The sequence below is a fragment of the Nomascus leucogenys genome, chromosome 11 (assembly GCF_006542625.1).
Source record: "Nomascus leucogenys isolate Asia chromosome 11, Asia_NLE_v1, whole genome shotgun sequence".
NCBI lineage: Eukaryota > Metazoa > Chordata > Mammalia > Primates > Hylobatidae > Nomascus > Nomascus leucogenys.
The window spans coordinates 106,395,170-106,417,407 of NC_044391.1; the positions used below are offsets into that span (position 1 = coordinate 106,395,170).

At 39.8% G+C, this 22,238-nt stretch overlaps 1 protein-coding gene and 1 pseudogene across 2 annotated transcripts in view; both read right to left on the reverse strand.

The window, feature by feature from the left end:
• The window catches only part of EHHADH (enoyl-CoA hydratase and 3-hydroxyacyl CoA dehydrogenase), a 67,909-nt gene extending 55,611 nt beyond the window's left edge, over window positions 1-12,298 (reverse strand). Inside the window, exons 1-2 of one of the 2 annotated variants that reach the window (XM_003256581.2) lie at window positions 12,076-12,298; window positions 6,938-7,041 (exon numbers count right to left, since the gene is read on the reverse strand). Coding sequence is in view for 1 of the 2 variants with exons in the window: in XM_003256580.2 (XP_003256628.2) it covers window positions 6,938-7,041; window positions 12,198-12,271 (178 nt within the window). In the remaining variant the exon portion in view is untranslated. The remainder of the gene's footprint in view (window positions 1-6,937; window positions 7,042-12,075) is intronic. The other variant, XM_003256580.2, reaches the window with a different exon arrangement.
• On the reverse strand, window positions 3,986-4,998 carry LOC105740484 (annotated as a pseudogene).
• Window positions 12,299-22,238: the final 9,940 nt, after the last annotated feature.

A 22,238-nucleotide genomic window follows, 5' to 3' on the forward strand; every position in this document is an offset into this window, starting at 1 on the left:
TTCTTGCAGGAGTAAGGTGGTATCACATTGAGGTTTTGATTTGCATTTCCCTGATTAGTGATGTTGAGCATTTTTTCATATGTTTGTTGGACAATTGTATATATTCTTTTGAGAATTGTCTATTCATGTCCTTAGCCCACTTTTTAATGGGATTGTTTGTTTTTTTCTTGTTGATATGTTTGAGTTTGTTGTAGAGTCTGGGTATTAGTCCTTTGTTAGACGTATAAATGGTGAAGATTTTCTCCCACTCTATGGGTTTTCTGTTTACTCTGCTGACTGTTCCTCTTGCCATGCAAAAGCTCTTTAGTTTAATTAACTCCCAACTATTTATCTTTGTTTTTATTGCATTTGCTTTTGGGTTCTTGGTCATGAAATCCTTGCCTAAGCCAATGTCTAGAAGGGTTTTTCCAATGTTATCTTCTAGAATTTTTATAGTTTCAGGTTTTATATTTAAGTCCTTGATCCATCTTGAGTTGATTTTTGTATAAGGTGAGAGATGAGGATCCAGTTTCATTCTCCTACATGTGGCTAACCAATTATCCCAACTGTGACCAAGCAGGGAATCAAATCAATAACTCATCCCCTTTTACAATAGCTGCAAAAAAATAAAATAAACTATTTAGGAATGTACCTAACCAAGGAAGCAAAAGATCTCTACAAGGAAAACTACAAAACACTGCTGAAAGAAATCTTAGATGACATTAACAAATGGAAACACATCCCATGCTCATGGATGGGTAGAATCAATATTGTGAAAATGACCATGCTGCCAAAAGCAATCTACAAATTCAATGCAACCCCCATCAAAATACCACCATCATTCTTCACAGAATTAGAAGAAGAATTCTAAAATTCATATAGAACCAAAAAAAAGAGCCCGCATAGCCAAAGCAAGACTAAGCAAAAAGAACAAATCTGGAGGCATCACGCTACCTGATTTCAAACTATACTATAAGGCCATAGTCACCAAAACAGCATGGTACTGGTATAAAAATAGGCACACAGACCAATGAAACAGAATAGAGAACCCAAAAAATAAACCCAAATACTTACAGCCAACTGATCTTTGACAAAGCAAACAAAAACAAAGTGTGGAAAGGTCACCCTTTTCAACTTTCACTGGAGTCATGTACCTAAAAGGATTATGGCCGCCTCTGCTGAGTCATGCAGGTTGTAAGGGAAGTGGGGGGAAAGCTGGCAGTCTCAGGCCTCACCCAGCTCCTGCACAATCCAAAGGGCCGGTCTCACTCCCCATCTAACAGCACCGAGTCTGTTTCCAGGCAGTGAGCAAGCAGGGCTAAGAACTTGCCCCAGGCTACCCACCTCCCAGCTATATAAGGGCTTTAGTTATTCCCCTGCCTGTGGAGTCTGCACTCCAGATTCACACCCTCCCCCGAGTTCTGGCCAGGAGGCTTCTAGACTGGTTCAAATTGTTACAAAGTTCGGCTGGAGACTTCCATCTCCCTGTGGTGTTTCCCCCATGCCTCTGGCCACCCTCTCGAAGTATCTCTGTGATGCTAGGCAGGAATGGTCTGCTTGGGGACCCAGCAAGCTCCCAGGGCCTTTCCCGCTGCTTCCTCTACCCCTGTATTTCACACGGCTCTCTAAATTGACTCATCTCCAGGTAAGATCAGAATCTTCTCCCACAGACTAGACCTTCAGTTTCCCCAGTGAGGGTGTGTGTTTGGGAATGGAGGATCTCCCTTTCCCATTTCTGCAGTTTGGGCACTCACAGTATTTGGGATGTCTCCTGTATCCTGCAGGAGCAGTCTGCTTCCTTCAGAGGGTCTGTGGGTCCTCTTGGGATTCCTGATTTATTCCTGTAGTCATTCTGGAGCTAAAATTCACGATGTGAGCCTCTGAATGCTGCTCTGTCCATCCAAGTCAGAGCTGCAATCTAGTCTGCCTCCCGTCCACCATGATGATCCTTAATCCTCATTATTTTTTTTTTGTCTTAATCTCATTTAGTTCTGTTCAGATCTTTGTTATTTCTTTTCTTCTGCTAGCTCTGGGTTTGGTTTGTTCTTGTTTTTCTAGTTCCTTGAGGTGCAACATTAGGTTGTAACTTTGAGATCTTTCTATATTTTAAAAAAATTTCTGCCTTGATTTCCTCATTTACCTAATGAACATTCAGGAGCAAGTTGTTTAGTTCTCATGTATCTGTAGAGTTTTGAGAGTTCCTCTTGCTACTGATTTCTACTTTTATTCCACTATAATATGAAAAGATACTTGATATGATTTAGATTTTTTTGAATTTGTTGAGATTTGATTTATGACCAAGCATATAATTTATTTTGGAGAATGTTCCATGCACAGAATGTCCCATGCACAAATGAGAAAAATGTGTATTTTGCAGTTGTTGCATAGAATGTTCCATAAATATCTATTAGGTCCATTTGGTCTAAAGTCTAGTTTAAGTCCATAGTTTCTTTGTTGATTTTCTGCCCTAATCATCTGTCTAGTGCTGTCAGTGGGGTTTTGAAGTCCTCCCCTATTATTGTATTGCTGTCTATCTCTTTTCTTAGGTTGAGTAGTGTTTGTTTTATAAATCTGGGTTGTCCATTTTGGGATGCATATACATTTAAGACAGCTATATCTTCTTCTTGTATTGAACCCTTTATCATTATATAATACATTCTTTGTCTTTTTACTGTTGCTGATTTAAAATCTGCTTTATCTGATGTAAGTATAGCTACTACTGCTCATTTTTGTTTTCTGTTTGCACGATGTATCTTTTTCCACTCCATTGAGTTTGTGGGTGTTTTTACCAAAGGGTGTCACTTGTGGGCAGAAAACGATTAGGTTTTGTGTTCTTATCCAATTTGCCTGTCTATATCTTTAAGTGGAGGACTTAGGCCATTTATTTTCAAGGTTAATATTGATATATGAGGGTTTGTTTCCGTCATAATGTTGTTACCTAGTTGCTTTGTTGTCTCAATTTACACTAAGATTTTTATATCTACATTTATAAATGAAATTAGCCTGTAATTTTTCTTTTCCATACTGTCCTTGTCAGGTGTTAGTATCAAGGGTATGCTGCCTCAAAAAAATGAGTTGGGAAGTGTACTGAGTTGAATAGTGTTTACCCAGAAGCTGTGAGTGTGACATTTGGAAATGAGGTCTTTGCAGATGTTACCAAATTAAGATGAGGTCATGCTGAGTTAGGGTGGGCCTATAGAAGATCAGGAAAATTTAGACATGGAGGAAAGAAAGCCATGTGATTAGAGTGAGACTGGAGTGATGCATCCATAGGCCAAGGATTGCTAGAAACCATAAGAAGCTAGAAGAGGCAAGGAAGGATTCTTCCCTAAAGAAAACAGAGGAAGAATGACTCTGCTGATATCTTGATTACAAACTTCTATCCTCCAGAGCTATGAGAGAATTGATTTCTGTTGTTTTAAGCCACTTAGTTTGTGGCAATTTGTTATGGTGCTCTAAGAAACTAATAGAGAAAGTGTTCCCACTTTTTTGATTCTCTAAAATGTTTATGTAAAATTGGAATATTTTCCTTCACTTTACAGTAGACCTTGCCAATGGAGTCTTCTGGGTCAAGTATTTACTTGGTGAGATTTTTGATTACTGATTGAATTTCTTTAATGATTACAGAACTATTTGGGTTTTCTATTTCTTCTTGAGTTAATTTTGAGAAGCTTTTTTTACATGTTCATAATATTTTCATTATCTTTCTTTTTTCACTGTTATAATAACTTTAATTTATCTTGCATTTTACAGAAGTCTATGAATGATTTTAAAAAAGCACCTTTTTACCCCATATCATGTTCTCTGACAGTTGTTAAAGTAGGCTATACGTATGTCAACAGCTTTAGCATCAGCATCTTGCAAGGATTTCAGACCAACCAACCACTAGCAAAAGAACTTGGCAGCTTTTTTACCTTGCTTTTAATACAATGGTATATCCACTCTGATGGCAAACTGGTCTAGCCACATATCCACAACACGCTTTGAAAAATCAGTGATTAGCAAATTAGTTAGCTTTGGCACAGAGCTGTGCTTGCTTGCCCATGACAGTCTGGAAACCAGTTTTGATACTGGCAACAGAACATCTAGAATGACAAGTTTCGCACTGTAGGAAATAAGAGTCGCATGTCCTTCTGCAGGATTGTGTCCAGTGATCAGCATGTGTAACAAGTGACATATTCCTTGATAAATCTTAAGACATTTTCTATCTGTTTCTGTTGGAATCTTCCTTTACAAGTTGGTTATTACCATCTATAGAATCATTTGTACCCAATTCAGCCAACAAAAATGCAAGTATGCTGACGATGTAATAGTTTACAGATATCCGTAAAGTTGACAAAAGAAGTTTTCTTGGTTCCTACTTGGATGACCTGTGGAGGTTGCATAACAAATTTCTTTTTCTCCCCAGCAACCATATCTGGATTCTTTTCCCTCATGATGTTGAACACGTGATTCAGCAGCTCCTCTTATGCGTAGTCTCCTTCTGAGCCTGCCCAAGCAGGGCCTGTCTGATTACTGAATGAGATACCATCATCTTTTTTGCTGTCTTCATCTTCTAGAACTTCATCTTTCTCTAGTATTTCATCCTCATCTGGGAACTTGACATTCTTCTTTTTCTTCTTTTTATTGCCAAGCATAATGTCAAGGTCATCCTCTGGTTCAGCTGGTTCTTGAACATCACTTTCAATCTTAAGATCCTTTACACCTTCTTCAGCTTCATCAGTATCAAATATCTTTTTTGTTTTTTTCTTTTGATTAAAGAAGTTCAAGTCATCTAGATTATCAGAAGCATCGTTTTTCCTACTGTCCTCGTTGTCAGCTTCCCAATCTTTGTCCTCAGTTGGCTCTGGCTCCAGACTTTCGTTTCTAAAGGCTGCATTTCCTCTGTTTGGGTATCCCCTTCCTCATCTAACATAAAAGGCTTCTTCTTCCTCTTCTTTTCTTCTTGCTCACAGTAGGATCAAAAATCATCTCGTCTCCAGATATGGATGCGGTCCCAGTGGGCTCCGCATGGATGAGAAGTCAGACAGGTCAGCCCCCAGGCCCCGTGGCAGCGCTGCTCCTGCTGATAACTCTCCCACCACCGCACTAGGCTCTTGCATCAGCCAAAGGGCCATTATCTTTCTTAAAGCCTACAGTATCTGCAATGATATCCCTTTCATCATTCTTTATATGCATTGCTTGGTGCCTTCTCTTCTCCTTCAGTCTCTCCAGAGTTTGTCAATTGCATTAGTCTCAAAAAACTAACACTGTTGTTCCTCTTGATTCAAATGTTTTCTATTTCATTAATTTCTCCTCTTTATTATTTCCTTTCTTCTACTTGATTAGGGTGTATTTTACTGTTAGTTTGTCAGTTCCTTTATATAAATACTTAACTCATTACATTTCAGCCGTTTTTCTTTTCTAATATATATTTTTAAAGCTATAAGTTTCCTGGTAAGTTTTTCTTTAGCTGCATCCCTCAAGGTTTATATTATGTTTTCATTGCCATTCAGTTCCAAATTTTTTCTAAATTCCATTATTTCTGTTTTTACTCAGAGGATATTGGAAATTAACTTCCAAACATATGAGAATTACTAGTTATATTTTTGTTATTGATTTCTAGCTTAATTGCATTGTTGTCAGATAATATATTCTTAATGAAATTTACTTAGATAAGATTTTATAATTCAGTATCTAGTCAATTTTTGTAAATGTTCCAGATGTATTTCAGAAGAATGTATATTCTCCCATTTTGGGGTGCATTGTTCTATGTACATGTATTAAGTCAAGTTTCATAATCCCTAATACTTTTTTAGAAGAATGATTTTTTCTGCCTCCAAACTCTAATTACATTCTCTCATCTACCTTCTTTCTTACAAAGAAATATCAAGTTCTTTATCATTCTGAGCACTCTTTCCTTGCGTCATCGTCATCGTCTTGGGTGACAAACCTTGAATTTCCAAACAGTGAGTAAGCCATTTAATAACTGGTTAAGGTTTGGGACATTATATTAATCTCTCCCAGGCTCAAAATCTCTTTTAACCTGTAAATGAGGATTGTAGGACTAACTGAGAATTAAAATATAATGTGTTTAAAAATACTATTATTTTTATTATTATTATTTAATAAATAACCTACATGGTACTGGCACATAACAGGCAAGATAAATGGTAACATTATAATGATTCACATTTTTATATTTATTTATTGCCATGATTCTAACATCTGTGTCTTTTCAGGCTACCATTAACACACATTAAATTTCTCTGGCTACAGTGAGGTTGAATAGGCCCCCATTATCCATGTGACTTTTGTCAAAGGGTATAATGTATTCATTAAGGAAAAGAGGCCATATATACCATTGAATAAATCACCATTTCAGAATACTTTTGCCATATTTTGTCAATAATTTTGCATCTTCACACAATAACCCAATAAAGCAGTGCCATGGTCACTGAGATGGGTGACTATCAGAAGAAAAACGAATTCTAAGACTCTGTGTGAATTAAACAATAACATTTACTGACCATCTTCTGTGTGTAGGTACTGTAGTAGAGGCTTTCAGATATGTTATCTCATTTAATGTCACAAAAACCCCTTAAAATAGATATTATTGTTCCTACTTTATAGACAGAGAAATTGAGGTTCAGCAAGTTAAAGGGATTTGCCCAAGCCCATATATGGTGGAGATACATGCAATGCAGGTATATATCAGCAGGTGTATAACAGCCATCAAGTCTGGAACTAAATATACTCTAAAAGCCCAATCCACTATAAAAGAGACTAAGCCCAAACTCTTCTCTGGGTCTCTCTTGTAATTCCTGTCCCTTTCTTCACAATGTTTCTCATTCTCACTCAAGTCTGTCATATCCATTACCTACACTAAGTTATTACCCACAAGCACAGCTAATGCAGTATTGGTCTCAGTCTGTGGCTGGATTCCAGAGATAGTGGGAGAGGGTTAGACTTAAGTTACCTGCAGAAAATTTGCCCTCCGCTCCACAAATCACAATGGCTTTTATTGTATGGTCTATTACAGCTTTCTGTAGTCCTTCTTTTATGTCACGGAGTAAAGCCGTACTAAAAGAAAACAAAATACATAAAGTAAATCAGTCAGAATTAAATTCCTACCATTCAGAGTGTTTTCCTTTCCTAAAAATGAAAAATTAAACACACACATAATGGATAAAAACTGTAGATACTTCTCAATAAAGCTTCCAACAAATAATATATGTGTCTACTATGACTATTAAATTTGTTCTACAAATAATACATGTGCCTATGATTAATTAAGCACTGAACAGATTAAATTAATCCACTTTTTTAAAATGTAATTTTCCTGTGCTGTGCTTTCACTTTGATCACTTAAAATTGACACCAACCAATTTAAAAATATTATTACGGCCGGGCGTGGTGGCTCACGCCTGTAATCCCAGCACTTTGGGAGGCCGAGGTGGGCAGATCACGAGGTCAGGAGAACAAAACCATCCTGGCTAACACTATGAAACCCCGTCTCTACTAAAAATACAAAAAATTAGCCAGGCATGGTGGCAGGCGCCTGTAGTCCCACCTACTCGGGAGGCTGAGGCAGGAGAATGGCGTGAACCCAGGAGGCGGAGCTTGCAGTGAGCCGAGATCGCGCCACTGCACTCCAGCCTGGGAGACAGAGCGAGACTCTGTCTCAAAAAAAAAAAAAAAAAAAAAAAAAAATTATTACATGTCTTCTATATACTGTATGAGGAGTTATCCAATACTTGTACATAATTTATCATGTAAGGCGCACTAAGATGAGTGCTGTAATACAGGTACAAAGAAAAAGTGATGTTGAAGTTCAGAGAAGGGTGAAATTACTTTCAGTTTTTCATATTGGTAAAATATAAGAAAATTAAATGAGAAACAGTCTAGGAGCTGTGGCAGGGCCTGTCAGTTACCTCAAATATCCATTCCTCTCCATCTTCTTCATAGTATTAAAACACCTGGTTTTTACTTGAATATATGCGATGTGGTTTGGCTCTTTATCCCCGCCAAAACTTCATTTCAAACTGTGATCCCCACATGTCAAGGAGGGACCTGGCGGGAGGTGATTGGATCATGCCAGTGGTTTCGCCCATGCTGTTGTTCTGTGAGGGAATTCTCAGGAGATCTAGTGGCTTATAAGTGGCAGCTTCCCCTACACTCACGCCTCTCTCCTGCCACCTTGTGAAGAAGGTACTTGCTTCTCCTTTGCCTTCCGCCATGATTGTAAGTTTCCCCAGGCTTCCCCAGCCATGTGGAACTGTGAGTCAATTAAACCTTCCTTTATAAATTACCCAGTCTCAGATATGTCTTTATAGCAGTGTGAAAATGGACTAATACAAAAATATGATTGCCCAAAATAAAGACTATATTTTCCAGCCTGCTTTACAGTAAGGTCTGCACAAGGAACTAAGTTCTAGCCAATGGGATGGAAGCATATTTGGTATATGCAACTTTTGGGAAGAGTTCTTAAAGATTTGGGTATGCTTTTCCCTTTTTCTTTCCTCCCTACTCCCGGCACCAATGATGGTTAGATCAGGAGCAGCCACCTTGGATCAGGAGGTAGAAGCTATGTATTGAGGATGGCAGAGCAAGAGATAGACAGAGTAAATAATTGAGGCCCCTGTTGATTGTGGAGCAGCTGTATCATTCCAGGACACTGCTGTGAGAGAAATTAGCTTTTTATTGTCTGATTCACTATTACCTTGACTATCTGTCAGTGACAGCCAAGCGTAATCTTAACTAAGATAAGATATAAAGGCAAGATAGTGGAAAGATAGGGCACGTAGCAGATTTTGCCAAGTTTTAGTATATGAGGAAGTCATCCACAGAAGAGATAGCTAAAACCAAGACTGAATGAGTCTACCAAAGGAAAAGAGAGCTGAGGGCAGATCCTCCAGATATATCTTCATTTAAGAAGTGGGACAAGCTCAGCAGAGTGATTCAGCAAGTGAGCTCAAAGTCACAAAGACCAAGAGAGAAAATTTGTGAAGGAGGGGATTAATAAGTACCAAGCAATAGAAGAGAATCTAGGGCAAGTGGTGAGGAACTGCTTAAAGGAAAAATCACAGAACCAGATTCCAATCAGTTTTGCCTTGGAATTCCAAGTATTCTGGGTAAAATATCTGTTCTTTAGTATACAGGGTTAAAAATAAATTTTAAAACAAAACAAACAACAACAAACTTCTGTAAAGGCCATATTGTTAAGACCAACAACTATTAGATAAAACTCCAAGAAATAAAAAGGATACTTGCCCTTGTTTATAATGGTTCCCTTTCACCTAATTACTTTTCACCTCTTAACCTAGATGAAATCAGACAAAACCTCTTGCCTTCAGCTGGTTAATTAGAAGCCAAATCTGATCATGAAAAGCAAAGTCAGAACCATTATATAACATCAAAAAGTCCAAAAGGCATACATTACCTTCTGAATAAACAATGCTTACAAAACTAGCCAAAATTAGCTCAATCAGTGCCAGCTTCTCCCATTTCAACCTATCTTCCTTTTTTATTTATGTTCATAATTTTGCAAATATCAAAAACAGGAAAAAAATGAAAATAGCTATAACAGATACACACTTTACTAGATTCAAGCTGACAGAATCATAGCAATGTAAAGGCCACAGAAGTTATGAAATTATTTTCTCCTGTTAATACTGTCAGGCATGAAGAAATAGAGTCTGGAGTAGAGACAGCATTTCATTACTACTGACCAAAACTCTTCAGCTTCTTTGACTATAGAAGGTCTTTCCTTTTTTTTTTTAGACAGTTTTTTTTTTTTTAAACCAAAAGTCATCAAATCAAGTTTGTGGCTTGTGACCAGGATTTTTTCAAAGAAAAAGAAGAGACGAGAAAATAGACTATATCAAACAATATACCAAGTAAGGATAGGTTTTGTTTTAGGAAACTTTGTTTTCAGTTACGTGTTTGTATGTGTGTCTTGAATTGCTATGTAAAAACGTGAGCTTTCTTACTCTGTGGATTACAGTAAAGCAATAGTGTGAAAGCCATTGTTCTGGGAGACAGGCCTATTAATCAGGCATGTCCTATACTTATAAAGAGGGCTGGTGTTTATCAGAATGGAAGCAAACATGGCTGGCTAAACTAGCAATGAAGAATTTAAACTATTTGTTTTGGGGAAAAAATTTGTGTGTGTGTGTGTGTGTGTGTTACACTCAAGTAAGAATCTCTCAATCAGCTAGGAAGAGACAACTTCCCATATAAAATTAGAAATAGGAAGGGGAAAAGGAAGAAAGGGAGGAAAGAAAAAGTGTAATAAAAAAATTGAGGAATCTGTTAAACTTGAGGAACTCCTAGGATGTACATTTCTACCTAAAAAAAGTTCAGGAGGCAGACAAAAAAGGGCAGAGAAGTACTTATTCCCAAGTGGAGAATATCATCTTGATGAAACTGAAGTGGGTCCTGAGTAGCAGAGCCTGTTGTTAGGGGCTTGAACTGGTCTTCTAATAGGAATGATAACTAACATCTATTAAATGCCACTTTATAATTTCCAGCTGATTTAAACTTTACAACTTTATGAGGTAGGCCCTAACATTTTTCCTGCAAAGGGGATAGGGCTGGCACAGGCGGTTGCATGGGTGGGCAAGGAGAGCAGGTTAAATTCCAGAAATATTTAGAACCATTGTCAGAGGCTGGGCACGTGGCTCATGCCTGTAATCCCAGCACTTTGGGAGGCCAAGGCAGGCGGATCACGAGGTCAGGAGATTGAGACCATCCTGGCCAACATGGTGAAACCCCGTCTCTACTAAAATACAAAAAATTAGCTGGGCGTGGTGGTGCGCACCTGTAGTCCCAGCTACTCGGGAGGCTGAGGCAGGGGAATCACTTGAACCCAGGGGGCAGAGGTTGCAGTGAGCCGAGATCACGCCACTGCACTCCAGCCTGGCAACAGAGCAAGACTCTATCTCAGAACAAACAAGCTAAACAAAACAAAACAAAACAAAAAAAAACAGTTGTCAGAAAATATTCCTAGTCATGGGTATTAGAGTATGGAACTTTTCCCCCTAAGGTCCTAATATCTAGCAATTCTAATCAGTATATAGACCAGTCCAAAATGGACATGTAATCATATTACTTACATTTTTCTTTGTCAAAACCAACATAACAGATATTTTGCCTTTTATTCTGGGAATGGCAAGTTAGAAGACATGTCATCCTTATGTGATTTTAGTCCTGCATTTTTTGACATTATTAAATGCAATAATTCATATTGAATTAATATTAATACTAATGATAAATCAAATCTGATGACAGTAGGATTTTTAAATTCTATTAAAATTAGCAGGTCTTCTCATTTCAGTCTCTTTGCTTCAGCCCCATGTGATAAGAATTTTGACCAAAGACCTTTCTCTCTATGATTTATATATTCTTGGTAAATTATAATTTCCACTAATCTTATTCCCTGTGGATAGGTAATTCTTTTTCAAGGCTGACGTATAACTACTTTTTTTAAGAGATGTAGAAGGACCAAATCAAATAACTTCATTACTTTTCAAAAAGGCAACATTGATCTCACTTTTTAATGTTTTAAGTGCACCACACAAGGCAAATACTCCCCAGTGAGAAAAAGAAGATAAGGGGCAGTTTTTCAGAAAATGCTACTACATAGGCTTAGTCTGATGTGAGTCTTCCTCGGAAGCACCAAAGTCCTGAGGTTTAAACAAATCAGGAGAAATAATTTTGGGCCAGGGCAAAATTCTGCTTTAATCACTGAGCTGGCATTAGTGGGACTTTTAACATTAAAAAAAAAAAGTCCCACTAATGCCAGTTATTGCCCCATTCCTAAAGCCTTTAGCCAAACATTGTAAGGACAGCCTGGACTCAAAGAAGGGGAGTGCGGCTGGATCAAAGTCCAACATCGAACTAAGTGAACACCTTTGGATTAGAAAGTCGGCCTGCAAAGCCAAAGTTGCAGGTAAGCAGGAGGGCTCCGCATGAAGGAACAGGTCGAGGCCAACTCCCTAAGTGTTGATCTGTCTCAGCCTCAGTTTCCTTATCAATAAAACGGGGACGAGAGTTCCATGCGAAGATTAACCAAGCTAATCTAGGTTTAAAAAAAAAAAAGCTCCTGGCATGTACCAGTTGCTCAACTCTGAGTGTCCTTCTCGGTTTAAACCAGCCGGGGAGAGTCAAAGCCTCCGGAGCCAGCGGGCGGCTAAGGCCCGCACGGTCCCCGGGCTGGAGACGACCGAGCCCGTTACCTGATCGCGTTGACCGGCGGGTTTCGGAGGCGGATCAGCGCCAAGGCGTTGTGCAGCCGCGTATACTCGGCCATGTTTCCTCTATCACCGAGGACACCTCTGCCTCTCGCCACCAGGCAAAGCCACTTTTCCGGGCGCGCCGGCCTCCTCCAGAGGAGGGACGCCGACTGGGCCAATGCGAACCGGGGCGCCGCCTCCCGCCGCGCCTCTTCCTACCCAGCCCTCCTCTCCCGAGACCCCACCCCGCGCTCTACAGCTGCTTGTCGCTTTCTCTTTATTGACTCCCATGCTGCTCCCACCACGAGGTACAGCAAGGAGAATGATGGAAAACAGGTGTAATTGCCGGCAAGTCGAAGTTTGCAACCCCTTGGCCCATAGGGGCTGGCTACTGAGGACAAGTTCTGAGTTTGCTGAGACAGGCAAGCTGTCCTCATCGCAGTATTCATCTTCATGATTTTTTTGAACAGGTACAGATACCTGGGGCCCTGACAGTTATGTGATATTGATACGCATCTGGAACACATAAAACACACATTGTTCATTTCACCTAAATGAGTAGGGCACTAATGAAACAGTCTTTGCAAAAATTCTAACAGTGAGAAAATTATGGCAGTCAAAGAGATCTGATTTAACCAACCCCATCTTACCTTTAGCTGCCCTTAATTAAGGGCCTAATTCCTGAGCTTAGGCCAAGTTAACTTTGGGAGATATTTAGTTTATAGTTTAAATGATAATAGCCCTTCTCCAAAACTCAACTGCCTTTGTAAAGCTAACTGAGAGACCACCAGGCTAGGAGGATAGAGGAGCGTGAATTCTCTCTGCTAAAGTGTAGACATAGACCATTGCCAGCCATTATTCCAGAGGCCACCAGATAGACAACTTCCCCATTTACTCCTGCAGATAACATTACCATTGTAGAACCTAAGTTTGGCCTTGTGAGATATTTTTTCAGGTTTTTTGCATGCCTGACACTGATGGCTCCACCTGGACCAGTCAACAGCTCCTGTGGCCCCACCCACAAGCAACTCAGCACAAGAGGATAGCTTCAACCCCCTAGGATTTCATCTCCAACCCAACCAGTCAGCATTTTCCATACCCTAGCCCCTGCCCACCAAACCACCTTTGAAAAACCCCTAGCCTACTAGCCTTTGATAAAATTGATTTGAGTAATAACTCCATCTCCCATGTGGCGTGGCCAGCCTCACATCAATTAAACTCTTTCCTTACTGCAATGCTGTGGTCTTCCTGAATTGATTTTGTTTGTGCAGCAGGCAGGAAGAACCCATCCAGTGATTACTCTAACATCAACCAAATACTTATATAACATTGTTACTAGAGGAGGGTCTGCACTGCAAGTTGTCCAGGTTCTTGGCGTTTTCAACAAAGAATTGGACGAAACACACAAAGCAAGGGAAAAACAAAGCAACAGAAGTGAATATTTACTGAAAACGAAAAGACACTCCACAGGGTGGGAGTGGGCCCGAGAAAGAGGCTCAAGGGACCTTGTACAGAATTTTCTGGGGTTTCAATACCCTCTAGAGGTTTCCCATTGGCTACTGGGTGTATGCCCTATGTAAATGAAAAGGACAAAGTGAAGTTACAAAGTTATTTACTCAGTGTACACCTATGTAAATGAAGAGAATATTTCCTGTCATAGCTGAAGTGTTTCCATTTGATTTAGTTCTAGGAAGTCTTTAGGTTCCCTGCCTCCAGGCCCTATACTCCTGACTCAACATCTTTTTTTTTTATTATTTTATTTTTTGAGACGGAGTCTCGCTCTGTCGCCCAGGCTGGAGTGCAGTGGCGTGATCTCGGCTCACTGCAAGCCCGCCTCCCAGATTCTTGCCATTCTCCTGCCTTAGCCTCCCAAGTAGCTGGGACTACAGGCGCCTGCCACCACGCCTGGCTAATTTTTTGTATTTTTGGTAGAGATGGGGTTTCACCGTGTTAGCCAGGATGGTCTCGATCTCCTGACCCTGTGATCCACCCACCTCGGCCTCCCAAAGTGCTGAGATTACAGGTGTGAGCCACCACACCCGGCCCTCAACATCATTTTTATTTGTCTTACAATCACATGCAACTAGCGAAACTGTTATGGGTGGACGGTGTCCAGGTTCTTGGCATTTTGACCAAAGAATTGAAAATGCAAAAACAAAGCAAGGAAAGAATGAAGTAGCAAAAGCGGAGATTTATTGAAAATGAAAGCACACTCCACAGGGTGGGAGCAGGCCTGAGCAAGTGGCTCAAGGGACCAGTTACAGAATTTTCTGGGATTTCAGTACCCTCTAGAGGTTTCCATTGGTTACCTGGTGTATGCCCTGTGTAAATGAAGGATGATGGTTGGGTGCAGTGGCTCACACCTGTAATCCCAGCACTTTGGGAGGCCAACGTGGGCAGATCACAAGGTCAGGAGTTCGAGACCAGCCTGACCAACATGGTGAAACCCCGCCTCTAATAAAAATACAAAAATTAGCCTGGCATGGTGGCACATGCCTGTAATCCCAGCTACTCAGGAGGCTGAGGCAGGAAAATCACTTGAACCCGGGAGGCGGAGGTTGCGGTGACTTGAGATTGCACCACTGCACTCCAGCCTGGCAGCAGGCGAGTCTCCATCTCAAAAAAAAAAAAAAAGAAAATGACAATTTAAATGTTTAAATGGCCCATCAGGTAGCCAAATGTACCTGAAGCTTTGATTGTAAACCAAACATTGGTTATAAACTATTTTAGCAATTTATAAGTCAGCAAATCAATACATATTTAATCTGGATCATTTTATCTTTTCCATGATGAGTCATAGAATGCAGAAACTTTAATAACAAAAGCTTTAAGGACTCAGGAAGAATAAGGTGGCCATCTTGGTTTTCCATGAGTCCATGCTTAACACTGGACTTATGTCCTCTTGAATACCAGCTGTTTCTCCAATTTAGGTGCATAGCACTGATAACTAATGAGTTTTCATAGCTAATTTGACTTAGACCATGGAGTTCAAATGACTTTAGATAGTGATAGTTAAAAACACTATTGACAAGGAGATTTGGTTATTTCTGTGGTCTACAATGACACAATAATTATGATTGATAGCATGTACTCAGACATATTAGAATTTTAGAAATTCCATATAATTTTGGAACATATATTAATATCATTCATTAACATATAACCTGAAGATGATTAAACATTTTTTTTCATTTTCACAATGCTTCCCATGTAACTAAACATATCAAATAATCCTGTTTACCTCTCTTTTGGATGGTTCACGGGCCTGCTGTAGCATCTCAAAGTTTGAGGTCAGAAAAGACAATTTTGAAGCTGCAATTTGATTTTGGGAAGCTTGTTAAATGTTTATAAAAATTTACATTCCCATGCCTTCTCATTATATTTTACCATTCATTCAACCAGTTTGCACAGAGAGGGGCCAGAAGTCCAACTGGTAAGAAATTCTTACCCTTTTGCCGGCATGTCAGGTTTCTTGAGTTCTCTCTCCGTGAGCAGCCCTAGTGACCCTGCTCAACTGTATGCAAACAAACACATTGCTATGAATTAAGAATATTCACAAACAATTTACAAATTTTGAAGAAATTAGGCAGAGAGAGAGAAATATGACTCAAGTTCTATTTACAAAAGTATACTCAATATGCTTAAAGTATCAGGAAGCCTAATATCCAAAAAGTCAGTTTAAGGTTAAAAAGCTTAGTGTGCTCCATCAGTTCCTGTGGGCTCAACAAAGGTAGCCTAGGAATTCCAGATAAATGAAACAAATGATGACTTGGTAGGAATGCATAGAAAATAAAATAACTATTCACAGAACCAAGTAAAAGCCTTCCACTAGAAACTAAAAAAACAAACAAAAAATGGTTTTATATATATGCAACCACAAGCAAAGCCTGGAGGAGAATAAACAGCAAACAAATGAAAATTAGAAGCAAAAACAAATAAACAGGAACCCAACCCTAAATTTTTCCTAGTCAATCTACCCTGGAGGCTACAGTGTTACTCAGGGCCCCCAAACACCCAAATAATGAATATTTTATTCCTGATACATAATTCAATATCTGTAAGTCCACCAATATCATCATACATCCTGTACAATCAAGAAATTCACTCTAGGCACATGACCAATAAGTACTCCAGTGCCAGCACTATCCATGCAAAACAGTAAACGGTGTGAAGCAATGCATGCATGTATGTGAAATTTAGCTCCATGCTTAACCAGCTTCGTGCTTAAGTATATTAAAAAATATACTTATATTTCTTATTTTACTTTAGTCAAGACTAAGAGCTCTAACTACAAAATGTTAATTAGCCAAATTTCTCCAATTTTCTATCAGGTTTTAAGGAATATTTTATTATCTAAACTTTTTTTTTCACATCTCTCTCCCCTACTTACTGGTTCCTTACTACATTGTTTCATAAATAACCTTTTCTTTTCTTTTTTTTATTATACTTTAAGTTCTAGGGTACATGTGCACAACGTGCAGGTTTGTTATATAGGTATAGATGTGCCATGTTGGTTTGCTGCATCCATCAACTCATAATTTACATTAGGTATTTCTCCTAATGCTATCCCTCCCCCAGACCACCACCCACTGACAGGCCCCATTGTGTGATGTTCCCCTCCCTGTGCCCATGTGTTCTCGTTGTTCAACTCCCATCTATGAGTGAGAACTTGTGAGAGTTTGCTGAGAATGATGGTTTCCAGCTTCATCCATGTCCCTGCAAAGGACATGAACTCATCCTTTTTTATGGCTGCATAGTATGCCACGGTGTATATGTGCTACATTTTCTTAATCCAGTCTATCATTGATGGACATTTGGGTTGGTTCCAAGTCTCTGCTATTGTGAATAGTCCTGCAGTAAACATACATGTGCATATGTCTTCATAGTAGCATAATTTATAATCCTTTGGGTATATACAGTAATGGGATTGCTGGGTAAAATGGTATTTCTAGTTCTAGATCCTTGAGGAATCACCACACTGTCTTCCATAATGGTTGACCTAATTTACACTCCCACCAACAGTGTAAAAGCATTCCTATTTCTCCATATCCTCTCCAGCATCTGTTGTTTCCTGACTTTTTAATGATCACCGTTCTAACTGGCATGAGATGGTATCTCATCGTGGTTTTGATTTGCATTTCTCTGATGACCAATAATGATGAGCATTTTTTCATATGTCTGTTGGCTGCATAAATGTCTTCTTTTGAGAAGTGTCTGTTCCTATCCTTTGCCCACTTTTTGATGGGGTTGTTTTTTTCTTGTAAATTTGTTTCTTTGTAGATTCTGGATATTAGCCCTTTGTCAGATGGGTAGATTGCAAAGATTTTCTCCCATTCTGTAGGTTGCCTGTTCACTCTGATGATAGTTTCTTTTGCTGTGCAGAAGCTCTTTAGTTTAATTAGATCCCATTTGTCTATTTTGGCTTTTGTTGCCATTGTTTTCAGTGTTTTAGTCATGAAGTCTTTGCCCATGCCTATGTCCTTAATGATATTGCCTCAGTTTTCTTCTAGGGTTTTTATGGTGTTAGGTCTTATATTTAAGTCTTTAATCCATCTTGAGTTAATTTTTGTATACGGTGTAAGGAAGGGATCCAGTTTCAGCGTTCTACATATGGCTAGCCAGTTTTCCCAGCATAATTTATTTACTAGGAGATCCTTTCCCCATTGCTTATTTTTGTCAGGTTTGTCAAAGATCAGATGGTTGTAGATGTGTGGTGTTATTTCTGAGGCCTCTGTTCTGTTCCATTGGTCTATATATATGTTTTGGTACCAGTACCATGCTGTTTTGGTTACTGTAGCCTTGTAGTATAGTTTGAAGTCAGGTAGCGTGATGCCTCCAGCTTTGTTCTTTTTGCTTAGGATTGTCTTTTAGATACCTTCTGAATTAGACAAAATTATTCTTTTTCTCATAAACAACACAACTTTTTCAGGCACATTTTGTATACAGAATTATGTGTTAACTAGAATTCTTATCCTTAGTAACCTAAAACTTTAATGAAATCCTAAAAAGCAAGAAATCCTGAACTATCAGATATGGGCATTTATAGATAAGAACAATTATACAATTATACATATTTCCCCATATCACAAATCTTAATTGGAAATGACCCAGATATTCAGTGAACATCCAAAATAATTTTAAGATTTTAATTTACATAAAAAGTTTCCCTAAAACATTTATTCCATTCACTGCACTCAATTCATTCCCCTTTTTTGTTTTTTTTTGTTTTGTTTTTTTTTTTTTTTGAGACAGAGTCTCACTCTGTTGCCCAGGCTGGAGTGCAGTTGTATGGCCTTGGCTCACTGCTAACTCCGCCTCCCAGGTTTGAGCAATTCTCCTGCCTCAGCCTCCTGAGTAGCTGGGGTTACAGATGCCCAGCCATCATGTCTGGCTAATTTTTGTATCTTTAGTAGAGACGAGGTTTCACTATGGCTGGTCTCAAACTCCCGACCTCAAGTGATCCGCCCACCTAGGCCTCCCAAATTGCTGGGATTACAGGTGTGAGCCACTGTGCCTGGCTAATTCTTTTACCTTTTTAACAGTTTATCTAGATTACTTCTGTAAACTGAGGTATTAGACATCATCATTTAAAGTTAGTTGTTTCCTTGTTAATCATGTTTTTAATAGCCAGTGAACATCAGGTGCTCACCTAAACCTAAGTAAGAGCCTTAAAGTTAAATACATTGGTATTTTTACCAGTAACTCAGAAGATTTAGCAAATAATATTAAATTACTCTCATTTGTCGAAAAAAATGCACTCAAACCAAGATCATTTTGTTTTGGCTGGGTTACAGTTTTATAACCTTCTATGCCAAACACTGACATCTCAAAGTATCTAGCAAAGACAAACATAAAATCCAGACCAGCATGTATGCTGACAATTCTGAAGGCATACTCATTTTTATTTTATCAATAATTTTAAAACAAACTTGTTTAGTAAATTATACTTAAGTCACATGAATTTGAAATTGCTCAGATTTATTTACTTATGAGTACTCTTTTAAGTCAATGTGGTAGACACATCATATAACAATAAGTGTACATACAAATAACCACATCTAGACATGTATACACACAAACACACACAAAGATCCAATAGCTTGGAACCCTAGCCATGAGATAGCAATACAAGCTTGCCAGTTTTACTTTGTTTGCCCCAATAGGTAATACAATGCTGTGAACCAAAATTTCAGGTAAAGCAGTTTTCACGGCAGTTTGATATTTAAAGGCCAAACCTCCCTAGATTCCAAAGAACCCTGGGGCCAAACAGCACCAAAGAGAACCTCACATACTAACTAGTCCTGACCCTGCTTAGAACAGCAGCCCAAAAGCCTGGATACATGCAACTCCAGTCCACTTTTCCATTCAACAGCGAACTCCAGATTCCAAACAATATTGGGGCCAAACGGTATTGCAACTGCCAGAGAAAATTCTAAGCAGGGTTTAGTACTAGACCTCAGAACCTCTGCCAAGGGTGTTTCCTTTGGAGAGGCTGAGGTCCAGAGGATCCCCCTGGGAACCCCCTTTGGGGTCCAATCTGAGTGTCAGACATGTCTGACCTTATGTGGGCACAGGTGCTGCTTTGCATGCTTTCCTTCCAGAAGCAATGCCCTACTCTGAGCTTTCCTGTGGTTCATGGGTATAATCCCCGACTTTTAGCATCCTTATAATTTGATAAGTCTGTGCTTTCCCATGCTTCCCATTCCACTAGAGTGATAGCCATGAACTGTAATGATAGGAACGGGAGGCTGGGTGAGTTTCTCTTGTCCTCAACCTAGTAGGGTAAGGGAAGAATTTAGCATAAGAAAAGAAGGGTTGGCCAGGTGCAGTGGCTCACGCCTGTAATCCCAGCACTTTGGGAAGCTGAGGCGGGCGGATCATGAGGTCAGGAGTTCGAAACCAGCCTGGCCAACATGGTGAAACCCCGTGTCTACTAAAAATACAAAAACTAGCCAGGCGTGGTGGAGTGCACTTGTAGTCCCAGCTACTCAGGAGGCTGAGGCAGGAGAATCGCTTTAACCTGGAAGGTGGAGTTTGCAGTGAGCCAAGATCACACCACTGCACTCCAGCCTGAGTGACAGAACGAGAATTTGTCTCAAAAAAAAAAAAAAAAGAGGGTTGAAGTCACCTGAAACATGTGCGAGTTCACCCTGAGTTGCACCACACATAGTCAGCTATAATTTAAAGGGAATTATTTATAATAGTCTTTTAAGATTGGTCCCCTGTATTAAAACAAGATTTTCCTAAGGTATTGATTTGCTCTTACTGAAATTAGAAAAAATTTTACTTTCAATTTTATAATCTATTTCCTTTATTTATATTTATTTTTTTGGAGACAGAATCTCGCTGTGTTGCCCAGGCTGGAGTGCAGTGGCACAGTCTCGGCTCACTGCAGCCTCCGCCTCCCAGGTTCAAGCAATTCTCCTGCCTCAGCCTCCCAAAGTACTGGGATTACAGGTGTGAGCCACCACACCTGTAATTAAAATTAAAATAAAAAATTTTTCATTTCAAAAATTTATTTATTTATTTATTTTGAGATGGAGTCTCGCTTTTGTTGCCCAGGGTGGTTCAAATGATTCTCCTGCCTCAGCCTACTGAGTAACTGGGATTACAGGCATGCGCCATCACGGCTGGCTAAATTTTGTATTTTTAGTAGAGACGGGGTTTTAGCATGTTGGTCAGGCTGGTCTTAAACTCCTGGCCTCAAGCGATCCCCCCACCTCAGACTCCTGAAGTGGGATTACAGGCGTGAGCCACTGTGCCTGGCCTAACCTATTTTTTTTTTTTTGAGATGGAGTTTAGCTCTTGTTGCCCAGGCTGGAGTGCAATGGTGCGATCTCGGCTCACCACAACCTCCGCCTCCCAGGTTCAAGTGATTCTCCTGCCTCAGCCTCCCGAGTAGCTGGGATTACAGGCATACGCCACTACGCCCGGCTAATTTTGTATTTTTATTAAAGACGGGGTTTCTCCATGTTGGTCAGGCTGATCTCGAACGCTTGACCTCAGGTGATCTGCCTGCCTCGACCTCCCAAAGTGCTGGGATTACAGTTGTAAGCCACTGCACCTGGCCTGCCTATTTCTTTTAAAAACTCAGAATCACATCTCAGAAGTTCAACTTTTTCCAAGTCTTGTTGCTCTCAGCTTTTTTTCTGCTTGAGAAGGCCTGAGATGATCTTTCCTTCAGCTTTTTTGCCAGCTCCTGTAACTTTATTTCCTCTAATTCTAACTATTATGGCCTGATGCTAAAATGTTTTATCTTGAAGGTCTAGAAAAGCAGCGTTTTCCTGTAGCATAACTTGATTCTGTACTTTTGGCTTTTCTTGATATGCCAAAATTTTCAATGTAATCAGAAAACTTTTCTTTTCTTTTCTTTTCTTTTTGAGACAGAGTCTTGCTCTGTCGCCCAGGCTGGAGTGCAGTGGCACGATCTTGGCTCACTGGAAGCTCTGCCTCCCGGGTTCACGCCATTCTCCTGTCTCAGCCTCCCGAGTAGCTGGGACTACAGGCGCCCGCCACCACGCCCAGCTAAGTTTTTGTATTTTTAGTAGAGACGGGTTTTCACCGTGTTAGCCAGGATGGTCTCGATCTCCTGACCTCGTGATCTGCCAGCCTTGGCCTCCCAAAGTGCTGGGATTACAGGTGTGAGCCACCACGTCTGGTAGAAAACTTTTCATACTATTCCTTAGAGTCATGTATTCCCCTGCTATCCTCATAACCTTGAACACACTCTTTCTGTGTCTGATTAAATTCAAGCACTTTTATCATCAAGTTTGACTTCCAGGTTATCTAAATGGGCTTCCCATAAGTAGGAGCAGTCACGCTGCAATAGGTTTTTGTTTATCTTTTTGGTAACTGGCTTAAGAAATAAGATTTTATCATTCCTATGCTGTCTTTATTAGGTTTTTGATTGCTAAAAAAACGAAACACAGGCCCAGCATGGTGGCTCACGCCTGTTGTAATCCCAACACTTTGGGAGACTGAGGAGGGCAGATCACCTGAGGTTGGGAGTTCGAGACCAGCCTGACCAACATGGAGAAACCCTGT